The sequence below is a fragment of the Carassius auratus genome, chromosome 6 (genome assembly GCF_003368295.1).
Source record: "Carassius auratus strain Wakin chromosome 6, ASM336829v1, whole genome shotgun sequence".
In the NCBI taxonomy this organism is placed as follows: Eukaryota; Metazoa; Chordata; class Actinopteri; order Cypriniformes; family Cyprinidae; genus Carassius; species Carassius auratus.
In genome coordinates, this window is record NC_039248.1 from 17,304,781 (window position 1) to 17,325,854 (window position 21,074).

Consider the following 21,074-nt stretch of genomic DNA (forward strand, 5'->3'; position numbering starts at 1 on the left):
TCATTAATAAACATCACCAGTTATTTATTGTTTAAACAGTAACCAAGGTGAAAACAACTCATACTGTAATTTACATTAGTCAACATTTGAAGTGGATCAAAACCTTTTATCAAAGTTGTCTTAAAACTTTTTTGATTCACTTCATATGTTGACTACTATATTTAGATGACCAAATATATTAACGTCTTAAAGGGTTAGTTTGTCCAAAAATAAAAATTAGGCCATAAGTTACTCACCCTCAAGGCAGGTGTATATGATTTTCTTCTTTCAGACGAATCCAATCGGAGTAATATTAAAAATTTACTTTGATCTTCCAAGATGTTTACTGGCACTCAGCGGGTGTTGCAGTGCTTCAGTCCAAAAGAAGTGAAATAAAAAGCACCCATCCATTAAAAAAAAAGTGTGTCAATTAGCTCTGAGGGGTGAACAAAGGCCTCCTGTAAGCCAATGAATCAGTTCCGGTTGGATGACGTACCCTTATTATTAGTTATTCACAAAAGAATAACAATTCTGTCAACCTTTACTCACTCTCAAGTTGTTACAAATCCATATCTGAGTGTGTTTCTTCTGCTGAACATAAAAGATATTCTGAAGAATGTTGGTAGCCAAATGGTTGCTGGTCCTCGTTATTAATTTACTTTTTTGTTTGTTTTGTTTTGTTTTTTTGTTAAAAATAAAATGTTTTTGAGTCATTTTAGTAACTTACATTTTTCGAACTCAAACTGCTCACCATAAGATTCATTCATATAGGGATTCTCATAGCATGATTAAACAAAAATGTAGCACAGCTTTAAAAATAATGGAGGGGCATCGCTATGGTTTCTGGGGCTTTTGTAGTTTTCATTGCTTTGGGCCCCCATGAGTAGAGGTTGGTGTCCTTGTCCTTCTAGGTAAACTTCACTCTGGCACTGGTGTATATGCACAATCAAACACACACACTTATGTAAAACACAGGTAGTGCAGAGGTAGTCTGAATAACCTAAAGAAAGTGAAAAAAAAAAAAGTGATGTGACACACAGCCAAGTATTGTTACTCAGAATTCGTGCTGTGCATCATCCAAAGTGCAGACACACTGCAGTGAACACACACCCGGAGCAGTGGGCAGCCATTTATGCTGCGACGCCCAGGGAGCAGTTGGGGGTTCAGTCCCTTGCCCAAGGGCAGCTCAGTCATGGTATTGAGGGTGGAAAGAGTCCTGTACATTCACTCCCCCCACCTACAATTGCTGCTGGCCCAAGATTCAGACTCACAGCTTTTGGATTACGATTCCAAATCTCGAACCATTAGGCCACTACTTAATAAAGCTATGTAATATGGTCATAAATAATCAAATATTTGTCTCATGGCCAATACATTACATCCATCGGTTTAAAAGACAATAGACTGTCTTGTAGCTAATTACATTACTTCGTATTTAAAATATTGATATCTCAGAGTGATAAAAAAAAATTGTTTTAAATAATTGTGGCATGTATTTGCTGCTTGTTGTATAGTTCTTTAGGAAAACTTGAATCTATGTCAGTAGTTTGGTGTGATTGTCATTATTTTGGTCACATGTTTATTCTGATAGACCGCACGGAAAGACAAAGCTAAATGCTAACAAAGCTAAATACTAATGCCTTCTGAGACTAGACAAATAACAGGATCACCCCAGAGCTGGTGTTTATAATTTTCAGAAAAGGCCCTTTTTTTACGTTTTCTTTTTATTCATCCTTTGTAAATAATTATAAAGAATTATAGTGCCTATGGAGTTTCATTTTAAATTTTTGATTTTAAGGATTTATTTTTTTAATGTGAAATCTGGGTCCTGAAACAAGACCACTGAATAGACAGTATTCAAATGGAAGCACAAAAAGGTTGCAAAAGCCTGTACTATTACATTATGTAACAATGTGGATCTAACAAAGTTATTTATTTTCATTGTTTTTCCTGAACAATTTAAGCACTGCTTGAGCACACTACATTCACTCTGTCTGCCCCATGTCATTATCCCAATCTCAGAAGAGTAGGTGACATGGTGACTGCAACCTATCATTTGCTCTTTTGAGGTTTTGTGTGAAATACTACTTTGAAATAATAATTTTCAGTGTAGTTTATATGATTTGAAAAACTTCAGATCAGTCATTAAAAGATAGAAAGGGAAAATTTCTCAAACCTGATTGGTCAGTCCCTCTTCAACACTTTATTACTATGCTGTTTATTGGAGAGTGATTGTGTTTTCGGCCATATCCTTTTTAAGTATTTGAAGTTCATATTTTTATTGCAGATTTACAATGTGAAGATCAACTAGTTGCAGTATTGCAAAGTTACATCCACAAGATGGGGGCAGAGTCCTCTCATTCAACTACTGTGACTTTTTAGTCGGAAATGGAAGATGTGGACCTATTTTCCAAGTGTATCAAAAGCCCAACATCTGTCAGTTCATTTTAGTAACTCAATTTTTTTTTACTCAAACTGCTCATCAATATATTCATTCATATAGTGGTTCTCATAGCATGGTTAAATAAAAATGTAGCACAGCTTTGAAAAATAATGTAATGGAGGGGCATCGCTACAGTTTGTGGGGCCTTTGTAGTTTTCATTGCTTTGGGGCCCCCATGAGTAGAGATTGGTGTCCATGTCCTTCTGGGTAGAGTTCACTGTGGCCCTCAAGGGTGATCTTTGGTGTATACGCACACACAAACACACACACTTAAGCAAAAACGCCAGTAGCGCAGAGGTAATCATCAATAATGTTTGACTACCTAAAGAAAGTGATGTGACAGCCAAGTATGGTGACTCAAAATTCTGCTTTTAACCCATCCAAAGTGCACACACATAGCATTGAACACACACCTGGAGCAGTGGGCAGCCGAGGAACAGTTGGAGATAACTATAAAGATAACGATAAACATCTGAAAATCGGTCTCAATTTTAAAGAATAGCAGAGCCCACACCACAGCTATAATGATAAAGGCACAGAAAAACGATATTGTTGGAATCACTTTCATGATAAAAAACTCTGACACGCTATCAGAATCAATCCTGCGACAACGAGCTTGAGATTTTAAAGCGGCAGACGAGTGTGTGTTGAGAATAAACAGCCGATATCGTTTGTTGGTGTGGATATCGTTAGCTTTATAGTAATTTTTATCATCCTTGGTGTGAACGGACCTTCCGACCAAAGGCGTAAAAACTTAATTCAAAAGGAAAGCTATGAAGTTTTGATTACATCACGAGCAAATTAATATTTTGTATTCAATTAATAATTCAATTAATTTTGCATAATGCATATATATTTGTAAACTTAGTTCTTACAAATTAATCATCCCACTACTGCAAAACTTTATGTAAACCTAATATATACTGAGTAAAAACTGAATTGACATTTAGGTATCTAACTTAGTGTAAGTGTTAATTATTAAATCAAAGGTTTGGGCCTTCATATACTGCTCTGGGGTATTGCTAAGAAAATAATCAAGAAAATGATGTATGAGTAGCATGTACAGTGCCTACAGAATGTCTTCATACCCCCTCTTTTTTCACATTTTGTTGTGTGGCTGTATGATGTTAAACTGCTTTAAATTACTTTAATAAACCAAAAACTGGATTTATCACAACTTTGCAAATTTAGTAGAAAGTAAACACTGAAAAAAATTTCATTGCACAAATCTTCATACCCTTAACTCAATACTTGGTTGAAACAATTTGGTAACAATTACAGCCTCAGGTTTTTTTGGGGGGTATCTGGAATATTTTTTTATTTTTTGCCATTCTTCTCTTAAGGTCATCTCAAGCTCTGTCAGGTTGGCTGGGGACCATTGTTGGACAGCCATTTATAAGTTTCTCCAAATATGTCTGATTGGTTTCAATCCCATCTCTGGCTAGGCCACTAGAGGATGTTCATAGAGTCGTCCCTAAGCCACTGCTGCATTGTCTTGGTTTTGTGCGTACGGTGTTCATCATGTTGGAAGGTAAACTTTCAGCTGAGTCTGAGGTTCTGGACCATGATTTCATTAAGGATATCTCCATATAAGATCATGGAACTCAACCAGAGTGACCATCAGTGTCTTGGGCACCGCTCTAACCAAGACCCTTCTCCTTTGATTTCTCAGTTTGGCCAGGAGGCTAGATTGTGTCTTGTTTCAAACTTCATCCATTAAGGATTGTGGAGGCCAAATGCTCCTTTGCACCTTCAACATATCAAGCAGCCGTTGATCCTAGTTTCATACATTTGCATTAATGAATATACATATTCCACTTTTGCATTTATCTGTCATCTCTCTGTCGTCTAGAAATTTCTTCTGTGCTAGAATGTATTTCTGACCAAAACAGATTCAAGACTGGACAAGTCCAGAAGACATGTACATGATCAGTCAATAATGTCCCACACTCCCTCCAGCAGGAGCCCTGATTTGTCATTCCTTTTGGTTTTGCTTTCACTTTGGGCTTGATAAAGGAACAAATTGTATTTTTCCAACAAAAATCCCTTAGAGCCCTGGAATGACTAGACACACAATTGCGCAAATTATTAATATTATTTTTTTTTTCTTTGATATACTGTGTAGAATTTTAATATCTTTGATGCAGTTATATAAACCAGATAAATAAATAAAAATTCACAAGTATTTGTATTATACACTTTAATAAACATATTTATCATAGGGGGATAATAATTTGTTACTCTTCTGATTTTCATATCATAATAGTGTCTAATTTCTACAAATCTATAAAAATCCTGTTTCTCCAGGCCAAATTTGATCATTCAATTCTGAAAATAATGATTTTCCCCCTTTGATCTAATAGAACAGTAATAAGTTACTCCTTTTCGTTTCTAGCTTTGAAAACTTTTATCAATCTGAGCTGGGTAGAACTGAAAATCATAAGCAATCAAACTTAATATTCTCATCTGATGCTCTAGTTTGTAAACCACAGTTCTAAACCACGTTTTGTCGACTGAATTATATATTCAGATATTTCCTTAAATATATTGTTATATTGAATTGGAATTTGGCTTTGCAAGATTTCCAACTCTTTTTTAATTGGAGGTATGTATAAAAATAACAGAATGACATTCCAACCGAGCCAAAATCTCCTGTCTTTTTGACTATATATTGTTCTGATAGTGTGACTAGTTTTATGTCATGATTTTTATAACAAAATTTGTATTTTGTTTTAATAACCCAAGTAGAAGTTACACTAAGGATGCATTATGAGTGGATTCCAGACATCTTACCTGATTGCGTGTTGAGACGGATCTTCTTTTCTCCCTCCCCTCTCTCTACATTTGAAGTCGAGACTGAATTCAAGAGTTAAAAGGGATAGAGGCATTCCCACTGTTAGAAGAATCAGTTAGTGTTGGCTGAGGGTATCAAGTTTGCAAAGCATCAGGAGCTGGACAACATTTCAGAATTAAAAGTAGTGAATACAGACCGAGGTAAGTGGGAGTTTTTGTTTACTTAATATTAGTTTTAATAATTATTTTAATATAATATGGGAATAAAGGTTTATGTCTTATTGTAATACAGTACAATATCAAGTGTGTTTACAGAAACACTGATACAAAATTGAAATTTTGAGGTATAAGAGAAACATTAGTGTGAAAGTAATGGTTGTAAAATGTTTACATAAATACATACACAGTAAACACATAATGGTTTTTGCTTGTATAAAGTCATTTTAAATGTTCACACAAACCGTCAAATATGTTTGTGTTGCATCGTCTGTCCCTTCATTCTCATATCCACATATCCAAAATGCATCTTTCTTATCGTCCATCTGTTGTGTCTTGAAGTTGTTGAAACCGAAATTTGACAAGGATTTCTATGGGTATTGGGCACACTGAATGCACTGTTTTCTCACGATCATTTAATTGCAGGGGAAAGTGGACTGAGGTCAGCTACCTTTTATATTCAGTTGTCCAGATCAATAATTATCAATAATTAATGACTACATGTCTATTCACTGATATACTGTTATGTAATTTACATCAAACTACTGAAGTACTAAAATTAGTTTTGTGCCTTTATAATACACTGACAAGCACCAACAACACAGGTGGTAATGAGAAAGCCACATGTGGAATAAAAGTTTATCAAAAGTAACTTTTCTACAAACTGAGGTAAATTATATATAGAGACTAGGTTTAGTCATGCACAGAAATAAAAGAATAAAAGTTATAAAATATAAATTATATGATGACTTGTTCTTACACAGAAGTGAGGAACACAAAAACTCATTTTACACAAAAACTGTAAAGTAATGTATACTGTACAAACACCTATATGAAATTTCCTGTTAGATTTATCATGGTTTTTCACTGTATATAGTAAGGAAAGTTAGTTTAAAAACTAATTAAAACAATGCTTTTGTTATTGCAGTGCATGTTTACGTTAATTAAATAAAAAACATAAAAAAATATGCAGTTGAGGCAGTGGCTGAACTTTACCTACAAGTTCCTCTTGCCCTTCCTACCTATATATAAAAAATTGCTTTATTACTGGGCATGTTGCTTTTCCCTACTATTTTAGCCATTGTGACATTTATGAGAAGTGGGAAATTTCAACATTCCATTATAAAGGTGACTTAGTTAGCAGAAAGCCTTAGGAAACATTACCCGCTCAACTCAATTTAGTAGGAATGTCTTAGATGATACAGTGTAGCAGAGTTGACAGCAAGCGGAGACATGTGTGACCGGATCTCATGAGATGGGAAAAGTGGGAAATCCCAACAACAGCTCTTTTCACTACATGATCCAGCTGTGCCCACAAAAAGGAAATAACTGGTGGGCTTGTGTGTGTGTGTGTGTTTGTGGTGGGTTGTAGGTAAAATGTTTCCACTTGTCAGCCATTAAGAACTTAAAGAAAACATATTATCAGTGCACAGAATGTTTTTGAGAATCTGTATTTATGTATTAGCACATATTTTAACTCTCAGTGAACTATATAGACAACTCAAGTGTCAACAAATTACCTTTCTCTTTTTCTCAAATGAGAATACCTTTCTCTTTTCTTTTCTCTCTTTTCTGGGCCAATATGTTGAGTCATCACTTTTCAGAGAGCACAAACAAAAAGGCAAGTTTGTCTGAGCTCTTGTGTGCAGTCAGATCAGATCACTCTCTCTCTCTCGCTCTGTCTGGACCTTTACACATGAGATAGTCCTCCCAAAACATACCCTCATGTTGTTCCAAACCTGGCTGAACTTCTTTTTCTCTGCAGAAAACAGAAGAAGATATTTTAAATCATGATGGGTAACCAAACCGTTTTAGTTCCTATCGACTTTCCTATCCTATCATTGTCTGTGTTATTATTTATTTAATTTTTTATGTACATTGAAAGTCAATGGGAACCAAAACAGAAGAAAGTCAGACATGTTTGAAATGGCATAACCAGTTAATGGAATAAAGTTTCAGAAGTAGAAGTACACTTTGGCATACAAAAAAAAATAAAATAAATAAATAAATAAAAAAACACCTTATATGGAAATCAAATACTTAAAACATATACTTATGCAAACTGAATGTGCAGAAAATAAACTGCGTTTAACTTGCAATTTAATTAAAATGCATTATAGTGTAAATTTATGTCACATCTTTATGTATTTGCACAATTACTTCTAAAATCAAAAGATCTTTCATATCCATTACTTAGACAAATTTGGTCACCCTTTATTTTAAGGTCCAATTCTAGCCATTACATAACAAAGCATTAACCATGACATTTGCCTCAATAAACTCCTATTTCATAACCACTTATTAATGGTTAGTGAAGTAGTTGTTAAGTTTAGGTATTGGGTACTAATAAACAGCCAATATGTTAATAATAAGCATACTTATAAGCAAGTAATAGTAAGAACTAGTCCCTATAATAAAGTGTAGCCAGAAATTTTCATAATCATCTGACAGAATCTACACTGACAATTAATAAGTAGCATTGTGCTGCTTCCATCTGCTCTTCCTTACAGGCATCCGAAGGCCATGCCAGGGCCAGATGGATACAGAGAACTATATCCTTGTCAAAACCTTCCTGCGTCTAAAATTTGCTGTCCTCCCAAACCTCCGCTTAAGGGTGAGAAATGGCACAGAGCGACAGACTTTATTTTGAGGAGAGATGTCCAAGAGAAGGACCAACAATGCCAGGCCACCCAGCGCTCCACAGTGGCACAAAACTCACGCCAAGTAATTGCCTCTCATGGTCTGGTCGCTCCCCCAAAGATAAAACCAATCCCAAAACCTCGTCATCTGAAGATGCAGATCCATGTTGAGCAATCACAGCCTGTCCATAATATCATTATGAATTATGTCCCACCTACATCAGACCAAGCTTGTTCAGGTACAACATACAGAATGTCTAATTCCAATTTATCAACATAAACTCCTAGACGATGACTGAGCAAAACCAGTCCTGCATGGAGAACATCCTAGTGTCATGACAGCACATGTGAGTAAATCTGTGAACCACTGGCAGACATTCACCAATCTGTTTCCACAGATGGAAAGAATAATGACACTCATTTGGAAAACCAGCACAGTCGTCCAAAAACTACCTCACATAAATCAAAACGGGTCCCTCCGAGCGTACCTGTACCTGCCAGACCTCTTCCCAAAGAGCCAGAGAAAATGATCTCCATGATGGGTGAGTGTTCATTTCCCTTAATGATTTGAATTTATTTCTCATTGCTTGGCGACTTTCAGGCATCTCTCAAGCCAAAAATTCACCAACTATCATATAGTCAACCATTTTTACCATTCAGGTTTTGGGTCTAACATCCCAAGGCCCTTAGTACCACCTAAAAAGGTTATGGAGAGAAGTGTCTACTAAATGCATAAATGTAAGAGTTGGCAGAACAGCTAAGTTTTTAAATTATTGTTACATATAAATCACTATGGTATTTAGGACTCCAAACAAGAAGGTATATGCGTATAAAGCACTTTCAGGTTTCTTATTGTTTGAGAACCAATGTGTCAGCAGTCTGAATGGAGGTTTTATCCATTTTTGTTGGGAAAGCACCAACGAATGATATTGATGAGGGAGTTTATATGGACGTAGACACAACACCAGTCCAGTCTGAATGCTCCAGCTCACCGGTGCTGCCCCACAGACAATCAGGTACTCTAATTCCACCATCATTATCACTTTATCACAATGTATTTCATTGTTAAATCTTACCTTGCAATGATTCTCTTGTCCTCTCCAGCTTCTGAGGTTTGTCCCAATGGCAAACCTCTTTTATCTCCGTCAAAACCAATTCCTGTTTTCAGTGGCCACGATAAAACCAAAATTGAGCACAATGAAGTTGAATTGCGCAGCGAGCTTGTCAGAGAAAGTTTGGTTTCTGAGCTACACAAAAAATTCTCAGGAGCAATTAGAGAGAGAGACTGTAGCACCAAAAAGCCTAAAGTATTTAAGGCTAAAGGAGATCACTCGCCCAGAATGCTTAGTAACTCTCAGTTAGAAATGTGCTCACTGTGCTTTCACCCCAAAAGACTGACTGATGGAGAAAGATTACATGAAAATGTAATGGAGAGAGATGGAGAGAGTCCAGAGGACGTTCTTTCTGTGAGAACATACCAAGAAACAGTTGAGGAGAATCTCACGAAGAACGTATTTGAAACTTCTCAGAGGTCTCCAACAATGCTGCCTCTTCCTGGTTTGGTGGACAAACTGATCAAAAGCCCTTCTAAGAGAGACTGCAACTACATGTGGGCTGATACTAAGACAAAGTTGGTGGAGAACTTGTGGCAAGAGCGAAACATCGTAAGAGACAGTGGAATACTACATCGACTCAGTAAGGAACAGCTAAAGCTTCAAGAGGTACCCTAAAGTGTATTAAAATTGGTAATACCTCCTGTTTTTTATGATGTCTACTTAATATTTATATTCTCTGGTGCTCTCCACACTTTCTCCCAACATTCTTTGCCTTTGCCTGTAATTCTCATCCCTTCAACCCTTTACCAGCATCTGTATGAGGTTGTTACATCAGAGCAGTTCTATCTTCAGAGCTTGACGGTGGCTGTGGAGCATTTTCAAGAATCTTCAGAGCTGAAAGACGCTTTGGCACCGAGAGACAGAAAGTCATTGTTTTCTAGCATTGCAAAGATCAGAGAGATCAGTCAAAGGTACGGACCAGACATTGTGTATACAATATAAAGTCTGTTCAGCAAGACTGCAGAATAAATGTCTGAGGAGAAAACATTTCGATCTGATTGCTTCCTGTGATCATTGTCATGTTCAGAAGTTTATAATGTTGGGCCTGTATATACTGATATTACTTCTTATGTGCACTACCATTTAAACTACATTTGGGTTTATTTTTGAATAATTTTATTCAGAAATAATGTGATAAATTGATCATCATATAGAGAGCAAAGGCTTTCACACTTTTACAAAAAAGTTATATTTCAAATAAATGCTTCAAAAAAATAACAATCCTAAAAATGTAGCATCATTTCCACAATAATATTAAGTAGCACAATGGATTTTGACATTGATAATAATATGAAATATTTCTTGAACTCCAAATCGGATTGGAATTACTTCTGAAAGATCGTGTGACATGGAACACTGGATTAATGGCTGCTGAAAATTTAAATTGTAATAATATTTCACATTACTACTATTTTTTACTATTTTGAGCACTTTCTTGTTACTTTTCTAATGGAACATTTTCATATATCAATTTGATGAACTTCATACATTCATGAAAAAAAATGACCTTTGAATCAAAAATAATTGTTAAAGTTGCTCTGAAAAGTTAGTTGCGGAAAAAAAAACTTTAGGATCGTTCATTTGCATATGCCACTTTTTAAGCTATATGTTGTATAATGCAATTAAATTCAGGCATTTTTCATTGTGACTTAAGTGTCCAAATACTTACTTATATCTTATGCTAACTCTTTTCTCAGCTTCATGGATGCGATGCTGTTGGAGCTGGCCTCAAGTGTGTTCTGCTACGTAATCTGTAATGTTGTACACCAATATGCTCTTGGACCTTTTGATGCTTATATAAATTACATCCGTAATATGCCCTACCAGGAGCAGACATTGCACAACCTTGGGTAAAAAAAATTTTTTTTTATTGATGTTTATTTATGCAAATTGGTTGGATGTTTATGATTAAAGTGTCTGCTGTCGAAAATGTAATATATTTAGAATCTATGTTGTACTGTAATCAGAAAAGAGAGTCCTCAGATTGTGGAGATCTTGCATAAACTACAGGAACACCCTCGATGCAACCGCCTTCCCCTCAAATCTTTCCTTTCACTGCCATTTCAGCGAATCACACGGCTTAAAATCTTAATGGAGGTGAGCGATGAGAAGCACCAGCATAATAAGCATGAGAATGCTTCATTGTTTTTAAATGTTACATCACTGAATATGTCAAACATTTCGATGCAATGCAGAATATCCAGAAGAAGGCCGTTCCAGGGTCAGACTGTGAGGCCTCAGCATTGAGAGCTCTGTCGGAGATCTCCAGGGTATGAATGCCAAGCTGCTAAACATTTTCTCAAAGACTGCTATTGTATAAAAATCAGTTTGCTGCATTATGTTGTATGCTTTGTGCCGTCTTCATCTACAGCTTCTAGAAGCTTGCAACTGGCAGGTGGGCAGAATGAAACAGATGGAAGAAATAGTGCAGATTGCTAACAAGATTAAGTTTGCATGCAAGGTACTGTAGTCGCAGGTGGCCGCTGGGAAACTGTTTGCATATCCATTTTGTAATGTGTAATTCATTTATTCTTTTCATCGATGTCTGTCTGTTTTTGGATCTTTCTGTCTCTCTCAGGCCCTGCCTCTCGTGTCTTCCTCCCGCTGGCTTGTGAAGCAGGGAGATCTGGTGCAAATCTCTTTGAAGGAAAACATGTTTGGCCAGAGAAAAGTGTGTCCTGTACTTCTGTTCCTCTTTAATGATCTGCTGCTGGTGGCCACCAGGAAAGGGTAGGAGAGCAAAATCAATGAGTTTATCAAATGAGCCGATTTAAATGCTTACTTACTGAGAAGTTTCTTTGGTTTTCATTAGGTTTTAGTTTCTAGGAAGATGGATTTTTCCTTATATATCTTTTATCTTATGGATGTCTCCGTTATTTAAAGTGACAGATTCAACTATTTATCTAGCTGGTTTGCACTGATATTAAAATGGGACTGAATATTGTTGTATACAATATATGTTATGGTCAATAACAAACGAATTGACAATATTTAAATTCTGAGCAGTTTTATCCAAATAATTGTATTTATTTTTTTGTATAATTTTAAATGCCACAAATTTATTTAAGTGTCAAACTACATCATTGCACAGTGCGAAAATATTTATTTTGAGATTTGCTAAAGATGAATGTCTTTTAAAAAGTGATTTTAATGAGCATTAGATGACAGAAAAGGTCATCTAAATGTTAAAATAGATGATAAAAGTGTAAATATATCCAATATTCACAGATACCAATAAATGTACGTAGAAACCTCTTAACAATAACCAATGACCGATATGGTGCTGATATACTGTGTACAAGAATTGCTAAAATCCTATTTTAAAGATAGCATTTATGGATAAATAGATTGTCAATCTAAGATTGAAATACAGTACACTATACCATTCAAAAATGTGGGGTGGGTAAATTATTTTTATGCTTTCCTCTCTTAAATCTCTACATTGATGGAAAAATACAGTAAAAACAATAATATTGTGAAATAAAAATATTAATCTTCTTTTTTTAATATTTTAAAATATAATGTATAACGGTGATGAATTTTCAGCAGTCATGTTTTCAGCATCACATGATAAATCATTCTCATATGCTGATTTGGTGCTCAATACATATTTTTTTTATTATATTCAATGTTGAAAACATTTGTCCTGCTTTTTTGGAAACTCCTATAATTTCTTAAGGATTCTGTAATTAATAGAAAGTTCAGAAGAACAGCATTTATTTGAAGCTGAAATCACTTTAACGTTATTAATTTTTTACTGTCACTTTTGATTCATTTAATTGCTGAATAAAACTGTAATTTTTTTCTTTTTTTTTTTTATCTTACTGACCCAAACATTTAAACATTATAGATGCAGCAGATGGTCATTTGTGACCCTGGAGCACAAAACCAGTCATAAGTAGCAGGGGTATATTTGTAGCTGTAGCAGTAGCCAACAATACATTGTAAGGGTCAAAATGATCAAATTTTCTTTTATGCCAGAAATCATTAGGATATTAACCTATTTAATCCCAAATTGGGTTTAATCGCAAATTGAATCCCAAACCAATATATAATCAATAATATTTTTTTGAATTTGTTTTTGAAAAGTGTATGAATAACTGTGTTTTGTGTATAAAAAAATAAAGATGTACCCTTTTGACTGGCTTTGTGGCCCAGGGTCCCATTTTTGTCTGTGTACCTACCCATCCTAAGGTGTTCATGTCTTTTGTGAATGCAGGTTGGATCGTTTTGTAGTTCATGACTACGTGCACCGCTCTCTGATAGAAGTGACCGAGGGCAAAGATCTGGAGGAGGAGCTGGAGGGATGTGAGCTGAACCGGATATTTAGGCTCGTCCTTTTGCATAATCACCGGAGCGCCACCTCTCAGCTTCTACTGCAAACAAGTTCAGAGTTCGTACCAACAATGCAAAGAACCATAACAGTCAAGCATGGCCTTTATGGCAAGATGAAAGCAAACCATTACAAATCCTAAAATCTTTCCCTTAATAAACACATCTTCTGGTTTTCTTAGAGCTGAGAAGGACTTGTGGGTGGAGCTCCTGGGTGGGCGGAGAGATGGACAGGATACGGTGTATGAAGAGTGGGGTAAGAATGAATCACTAAATGCATTACTTGTTTTCATGTGTGTTTGTATGAGTCAGTTCAACAGAAACCAAAAAATATATAATAGTACATATATCATAACGACACCATCTTGAATTTGAATGGTTATCCTTCATTATTAGCCTATATAATATTATAATAATCATTGTATTTGTATTATTATCTATTACATACATGGCTAACAATGATTTGGGGTCAGTTAGGTTACCTCTATATATCACATAACAAAACACATATTTATATGAATATATGTCTGATCTTGTGTTTTGCTTATAACTGTTATTTATTGACAGTACGTACAAAATAATTTAACTTTGGGAGTTCTGTAAATAATTTGTAATAGTATGCAATAAACAACAGCTTGTGCAGCTACACATTGTCCACCAGGGGGCAAAATTGTCAATGGCTTCAAGATTGTGTTTCCAAAAATGGGAAACATCTGTTCTTAATCAGAGAAAACAATTCACTGTGTTGATGCTCTTTAGAATTATAATTATAAAGTTAAAAAAAAAAAAAAACGATGTACACATTTTAATCAAATAGGCATTGTGTCTAAGACTGTCCTCAGGTGCAATGTGTTGAGGTGTACAGTGGACAACAACAAGGAGAGCTTAGTCTACAGCTGGGAGACATGATCAACGTCATGCAGAAGACTTCAGATGGTACTGTTGCAACATAACCCTGCCATTCTGAATTCAGTAAGTCTAAAATCAGTGAATGCTTTTTGAATTGGCCTGCTAATTCTCTCGTTTCTGGTCTTTTGTAGGGTTCCTGGAAGGCCACAGGGTACAGGACGGACAGCGGGGCTGGTTCTCCACTGCATGTGTTGTAGAGATCACCAATGAACATGTGCAGAGACGTCATCTTCGTCAGCGGTATCATGTCCTACAGACAGCCACACGCCTGCTGAAACAACGCAGTGGGAGCCTTGACCTTCCAACCACAAAATGCTTTAAATGAGAGACTGTCTACATTGCAATTTGCATTTTTTCACTTACTGACTTAAAATAAATTAGTAAATAATTATATGTACAATCTATGTATAATTTAACTGAACTACTGCCAGGTGGTTGTTTGGTCTTGGTTTATATATATATTTTATGTGTCTGGTTTTACAGAACAACTTCAAACATCTCTGCATGTGATTTAAGAAACACTGAAACTACTTTCTATGGTTTGCAACAAATAATGTGGTCAGTAATTATTTTTGCTCCAGCTTGCAAACATGGAGTTGCTTTTTTAATTTTATTTTGATATAAATTAATTTTTATTTTTATGTAGCCTAATGGACTGTACAGGACATGCATATTTCCTTCTGTTATATTCCTTTCTGTTTAAATAAATTTTGTAATATAATCCATATACCTCTATTCCATTTTTGTCCGTTTTTGGTCATTTGACACCTCAACTTTCCACACTTATTTGCTTATATCTTCACTGTTTTGAATGACACCTTACATGTGAAGTTTGAAGCTTCCCTTATTTTGCATGTGAACAAACAATATTTCATTATTTGGTTTTCCTGTAATTTTCCTGGAAATACGATATAGAGCACAGACACAACTAGAGTTTTTTTTTTTTTTTTACTTTGTAAACTGTTCAAAGACGAAAAAGGGTTTTGAAAAAAGTAACAAAGTGACGTGGCATACAGCCAAGTATGGTGACCCATTCTCAGAATTTGTGCTATGCATTTAACCCATCCAAATGCACACACACACACAACAGTGAACAGCCATTTATGCTGTGACATCCCGAGGAGCAGTTGGGGGTTTGGTGCCTTGCTCAAGGGCACCTCAGACGTGGTATTTGACTCAAACCCACAACCCTTAGGGTTAGGAGTCAAACTCTATAACCGCTAAGCCACGACTTCCCCAATCATAAAAACTATAAGTTTACTATACTGCTTTAAATTGTTGTTGTTTTCTGAGAAAAAAAATTATAAATATTATAATTTATTTCCCTGATTTACAGAAGAGACCCACTAAAATTGCCCATTGGTCAGTAAGATTTTTTTTTACTCATTTAAAACAATAATATGTAATATGCTGCTTTATTCTTTTATATATTTTATTACTTACACATCAGAATGTGCATGTTGTTTGAATTTTTACACTGAATGACAATGTAACACTGTTTCAACCAAATTTTTACATTTTATCTACCAAAAATATATTTGAAAACTTAAAAGTAGACACTTTACTTACCTTTAATATGCTTTCTATGGACATAAAAATCACTTTTGTTAACGTCTTTGAACCATATTATATTATATTATATTATATTATATTATATTATATTATATTATATTATATTATATTATATTATATTATATTATATTATATTATATTATATTATATTATATTATATTATATTATATTATCAAACTGCATGGCATTTCGAAACCAATCAAATTAATCCGCAGGCATAACTTTCAGCCAATAGCTGCTGTGCATTTCAGTGCGAGTGTGAACCAATAGAAAGCAGAATCTGTCTGAAGTCGTCCAATCAGAGATGAGCCTTAGCCGCAGTTCGCCTACATCGACGATCGGACGTGTAACTCATTTAGAGTTGAAGAAATACCAGGCGAAAAAGAAAAGGTATGATATCGATTTATCTCAAAATAGAGATTAAAAGCTAATTCAGATCAATTATGTCGGTAGTAGCGTATTTAAACGCGTCTCAGTGAAGCACACGACAGGGTTTTATGCTCTATTCGCATGTTTGTGTGGTTTGACTAAACTTTGTCAGTCTTTGTTTCGTCTCTGTAATGACAAACAGCAAAATGTGTGCTTTTATTTTTCATCGCAACTGAGGATCTTTTTTGTCGTTGTTAGTGAAATACGACGAGTAAAATAAGTTTGTCGTGAGCGGTTAAGCTATTACAGAGATTTTATTTATTTATTTTTTATCTTGGTTCCACGCAGCTTTATCTCATTATATTACACAACTCCACAGTTTATGTCGGCTTTTCATTTAATTGTTTTCAAAATTGTTGCATTATCAAGTGCAGCCTGCAATGAGGAATTTCTTTTCATTACTAAAACAAAAGAGATTAAAGGTCGCTGATCATTAGCTGATTCAGTAGAAGGAATTGCTCAAACTCCGGGATAAAGTATTCCTTCTCAAATATAAACTCTATTCCTATGAGGGGGAATAGGTCAGTTTTGGAACACAGATTGTAATTGAGCCTGTGCTTTGAAAGGATTCCAGTCAAATTACTTAAACCAACCTGTTGCTTTAAAGAGCCAAGAACCATGCTGAATGATGTTGGCTTTAATGAATGTTATTCTCAGTTGTCCCTGTTGCTTTAGAGATCAAGAGAGTTAAAGTGGAGCCTGTTTGAGTTGGTCATGTTGCATTGATGCCTCTAGTGTTGCCAGTGTTATTCAGACTTCATGTAAAGTCTGCTAAATTTGGCAATACATTATTATTTTGCAATGGCTAATGTGAGCTTGTGTCTTGTGGTCATGTCACTGCTATTGTGCTGGCCAATAATGACAGGAACTTTGAAGTGTCATGTGAAGGAAAGGGAGTCGGATCACACTATTTGTAACAGTGTAAATGTCATCAGATGTTTTTAAAAGTATAGAGCAGCTGTGAATGTTTGACTTGAAACCTTGACAATTAGTCAATCAAGTTTGACAATACAATAAATGCAGCAATTCTGACTGACTAATGCATGTCCTCTAAAGTTGACATTAAATGTAAAAATTCTTCTTATAATTTTTTTAAAATGCATCTCATAGATTTTATTGCAAATGATTCATCCATGCATGGCTCATAAAAAAAAGAAAAAATAGAGCTAGAAAACAAAACCCCTATCAACATAAGGAAAAAATATCTGTCGATACATGGATACAATGTCCGAATTATCTGTTTGTTGAACACTTACTTCGATCATTGTTTTGGCTGATATTTCAATGATATTTTAACTTTTCACGAAATTTATTATAGATTTTCCCAGTGAAATTAAACATAGGCCAAAACACGGATGAGCTCGACCGATTGTAAACAAAATGTGCAAAGTCTTTTGAATTTTTTAAACTTAATTAAATCTTAAACTGTGTGCTCTATATATATATATATATATATATATATATATATATATATATATATTTGCTGGAGGAGTATGTTCACTTTCGGATATTTATGATTTAGGTTGTTATGGTTATTAGTGTTCAGGAATAAAATATCAGTTTGCCTTATATGTGTATCATAACATTAAAACAATGAATATGGTACCAATCATAAATTATATTGATTAAACTTATTTTTCTTTCTTAAAAAAAAAAAAATCCTATTCTAGATTTCTAACTGCTGTCTCTGCAGTTCCGGTTTCATCTGTTTTCCTGTCTTTGAATCTTGGATTAGTTCTTTCAGATTGTACCATAATATCAATTCCTGTAGAACTGGCTTGGGATTTAATTTCATTGTGTGATTTCTTTGATTTGTTCTGTTGTCTCCAGGCAGGGGTGTGTATATGTGTGTGAGAGAAGGGGTAGGCTGCATTGGGAGCAGCTATGGGTGAGATCGAGGGCACCTACCGCTCCTTGCAGACCCCTGCAGGGACACGGCTCGGAGCTCAGAACAACACCGGCATCAGCACCCTGGAGCCTGGGCAGACCCTCAGCTCAGCTGTGGGAGCAGGAGGGAAAGGCCACGGAAGGGGCCTGCAGATCCGCGTCCAGGGCCTGGATGATGCTCAGGAGTTTTATGATCTTGAGGTGAGTGAGTCCTTTCACATCAGCTCAGTCTTTTTGTCTCAGTTCATCTCCATATATGTCTGTGAGTTTTTATGTAGTTGTGATGAATGTCACTAATATAATATAAAGTGTCTTTTAATGAGCTTTTTTATTTGGCCCATGGTAAACTCTAATTTTGGGATCGGTAAGATTTTTTTTTTTTTACTGTGTTACACTAAAATACATTAAAAACATTGAAATGATGTGTGAAATGTCTTTAAAACGTAACTTATTCTTGTGGTGACAAAACGGAATTATCAGCAGCCATTGCTCCAGTGTCCCACATATTTCCAAAAATGTTTGAACGTTCGTGTATTTCATAAAGGTCATGTCATTAGACTAGTTTAATGATTCTTCTAAAGTATTCGAGGTGGGAAGTTTGATTCATTTTCAATAATTTTCAAACTGTCTTTTTTAGTGGTTGTCCATTCAGTGATTGTTCAGTGAATCATTTCAATAATGTTTTAAGTCTCCATGTGGCATTTTTCTTTTTTTATATTGCTTGTTTATTTTTATATTGGTGCACTGAATACAAATTTGCATAATAATTTAATATAACTGTTATGAATTAGAATAACTTGTATTCATTTATCAAAATAAAAAGTGTAGAAAAACATGGCTTGATTTATATTTTTTAACTGTATTTTCGTTGTAGTTTACTTTTTTTTTATTATTAAACCCAATTAAACCTTTTATATTTACTTTGCTACAACCTGTCTTGTTGAACTGTTGAAATGATTCATATCACATATTGTTACACCGTGAACTTTCTTCCGTGGTTGTCTGGTTAATTGTTTGCCTGGATGTTTTGTTTGTTTGATTCCACTGCACAAATATTGTACATTTGCTATTGTGTTTGCAAAGCAACGCTAAGTTTATTTAAAAATAAGCACACACACACTGTAGCCGGAACACTGTGTTTGGTTTTGTCCATTTGGGGCTGTGCTGGAGAACGTAAACGTCCATCTCTCTGGAGACCTCTGGCAGTCTTGCGTTGCGTGTTGGGTTGTGGTGGGTGACAGCTGCCACATGGCTTTAGCACTTAAATCCTGCATCTATAAGTCTGTTTTACACCCTTGGTCTGAAATCACTTTCTATGTGCTAGCCTGGCTGTGTTTACACATCTGATCTGACGTATGCATTTCTGCATTGATGTTCTGTTTTTATCACTGTGGGTGAAAATAAAAAAAGGGTAAGATATTCGGTGAGGATGCATTGCTTAAGTTTCCTACAATATCATTTTAGCATTTGAATACAAAATGACATGGACACGTCAAGATTTAAGATTTTGTGTGTTTGTGCAGTTTTGAGGTTAGAAGTGTGGCTTTTAAAGCGCTTTTATTGTTGCCAGCTGCTTAATGAGGAATATGGAAAAACGCCAACACCTGAATCCGTCTTAAAGGAATAGACCTCAGGCCATCCAAGATGTACATGAGTAGGTTTCTTCATCCGTAACGATTTGGAGGAATTTAAAACCTGACTTTCTCACCAGTGGATCCTCTGCAGTGAATGGGTGCCATAGAATGAGATTCCAAACTGTTGAATAAAAACAAATAATCCATAACACCACTCCAGTCCATCCATATTGTAAAGGAAAAGTTGTGTGTTTGTAAAAAGTCAATCCTTCATTAAGAAGTTTTATCAGCTGTTTGGCCTCTCATTCTGACGGCACCCATTCACTGCAGAGGATCCATTGGTGGTCAAGTGATGTAAAGCTGGATTACTCCAAATTTAGGGAAATTATTCAGAAAAATTCAGGAAATGTTTATTTGTGGGGTGAACTATTCCTTTAACATCTCTTTTTGGATTGATATGGAAGATTATCTATAAGACCGTGTTTTGGTAGAGGATGAGAACTTCCCATGATTAGATCAGATAACAATGCACTTTGAATTCCCCTGTTACAAACACAAGATAGTGGTAAATGGTCATTATCCAGCTTTATTAGGCTACAGGACTCTGGAATGCGGTGGCACCAGCAAACATGCTGTACTGAAGCAGAGACACCCTGCTGGAAGTAAATGAATCTTCATACGTCTAGATAATAGAAGAACAATGGGGTTAAATCTGGTTCAAAGATTTATTACTCTTTCTAGTGTTCCTCTGGAGTGTATTGGGACATGTTTTCCATTACACTTAAGTGTGTTTGAATGGTGGTATTGATTGGTCTGTTGTCAGATGGTGTGGATGTTTTATTAGGCAGATTGTGTAATGATTCACAAGGCAACATGGTTTCCTGATCTGTTTCATGATGCACAAACTGACGCTAATGCAGGCTGGTGTTGCTCATGAAAGGGGTTTGTTTATTCTCAGCAGGAGTGTGTGTGTGTGTGTGTGTGTGTGTGTCTGTCTGTGTGTGTGCACGTGAACTTGTGTGCACGTGCACTTGTGTACTCGCTGCATTGTGGGTCTGATGTCATGTTGCCACATCTGTTTCCAAGATGGGACTGTGTTCTCGAATGCACACCCAGGTACACAAGTGTGAGAGCTGTGGGAAAATATACCAAATTGACTCTCAGGACTAAACTGCCTGACCAAAGA

General features: G+C 35.5%; 2 protein-coding genes across 6 annotated transcripts in view; both read left to right on the forward strand.

Moving 5' to 3' along the window:
• The first annotated feature begins 5,188 nt into the window (after positions 1–5,188).
• LOC113098711 (ephexin-1) lies at positions 5,189–15,086 on the forward strand. Of its 2 annotated transcripts, none has more exons than XM_026263755.1 (15): positions 5,189–5,416; positions 7,942–8,309; positions 8,469–8,612; positions 8,985–9,086; positions 9,175–9,791; positions 9,936–10,096; positions 10,883–11,035; positions 11,153–11,282; positions 11,381–11,455; positions 11,557–11,646; positions 11,764–11,915; positions 13,405–13,571; positions 13,700–13,773; positions 14,349–14,453; positions 14,558–14,694. In XM_026263755.1, the coding sequence occupies exons 2-14, from the start codon at positions 7,955–7,957 to the stop codon at positions 14,424–14,426; spliced, it is 2,298 nt and encodes a 765-aa protein (XP_026119540.1). In that variant the 5' UTR covers positions 5,189–5,416; positions 7,942–7,954; the 3' UTR covers positions 14,427–14,453; positions 14,558–14,694. The 2 variants fall into 2 exon arrangements, with proteins under 2 accessions (XP_026119540.1, XP_026119534.1); XM_026263749.1 differs by having other exon boundaries at positions 5,192–5,416; positions 13,405–13,578; positions 14,558–15,086.
• Positions 15,087–16,308: 1,222 nt separating this feature from the next.
• The window catches only part of farp2 (FERM, RhoGEF and pleckstrin domain protein 2), a 53,630-nt gene continuing 48,864 nt past the window's right edge, over positions 16,309–21,074 (forward strand). For all 4 annotated transcript variants that reach the window (XM_026263761.1, XM_026263774.1, XM_026263766.1 and 1 more), the window contains exons 1-2: positions 16,309–16,388; positions 18,258–18,515. In XM_026263761.1, coding sequence (XP_026119546.1) covers positions 18,312–18,515 — 204 coding nt within the window. In that variant the 5' untranslated portion in view covers positions 16,309–16,388; positions 18,258–18,311. The remainder of the gene's footprint in view (positions 16,389–18,257; positions 18,516–21,074) is intronic.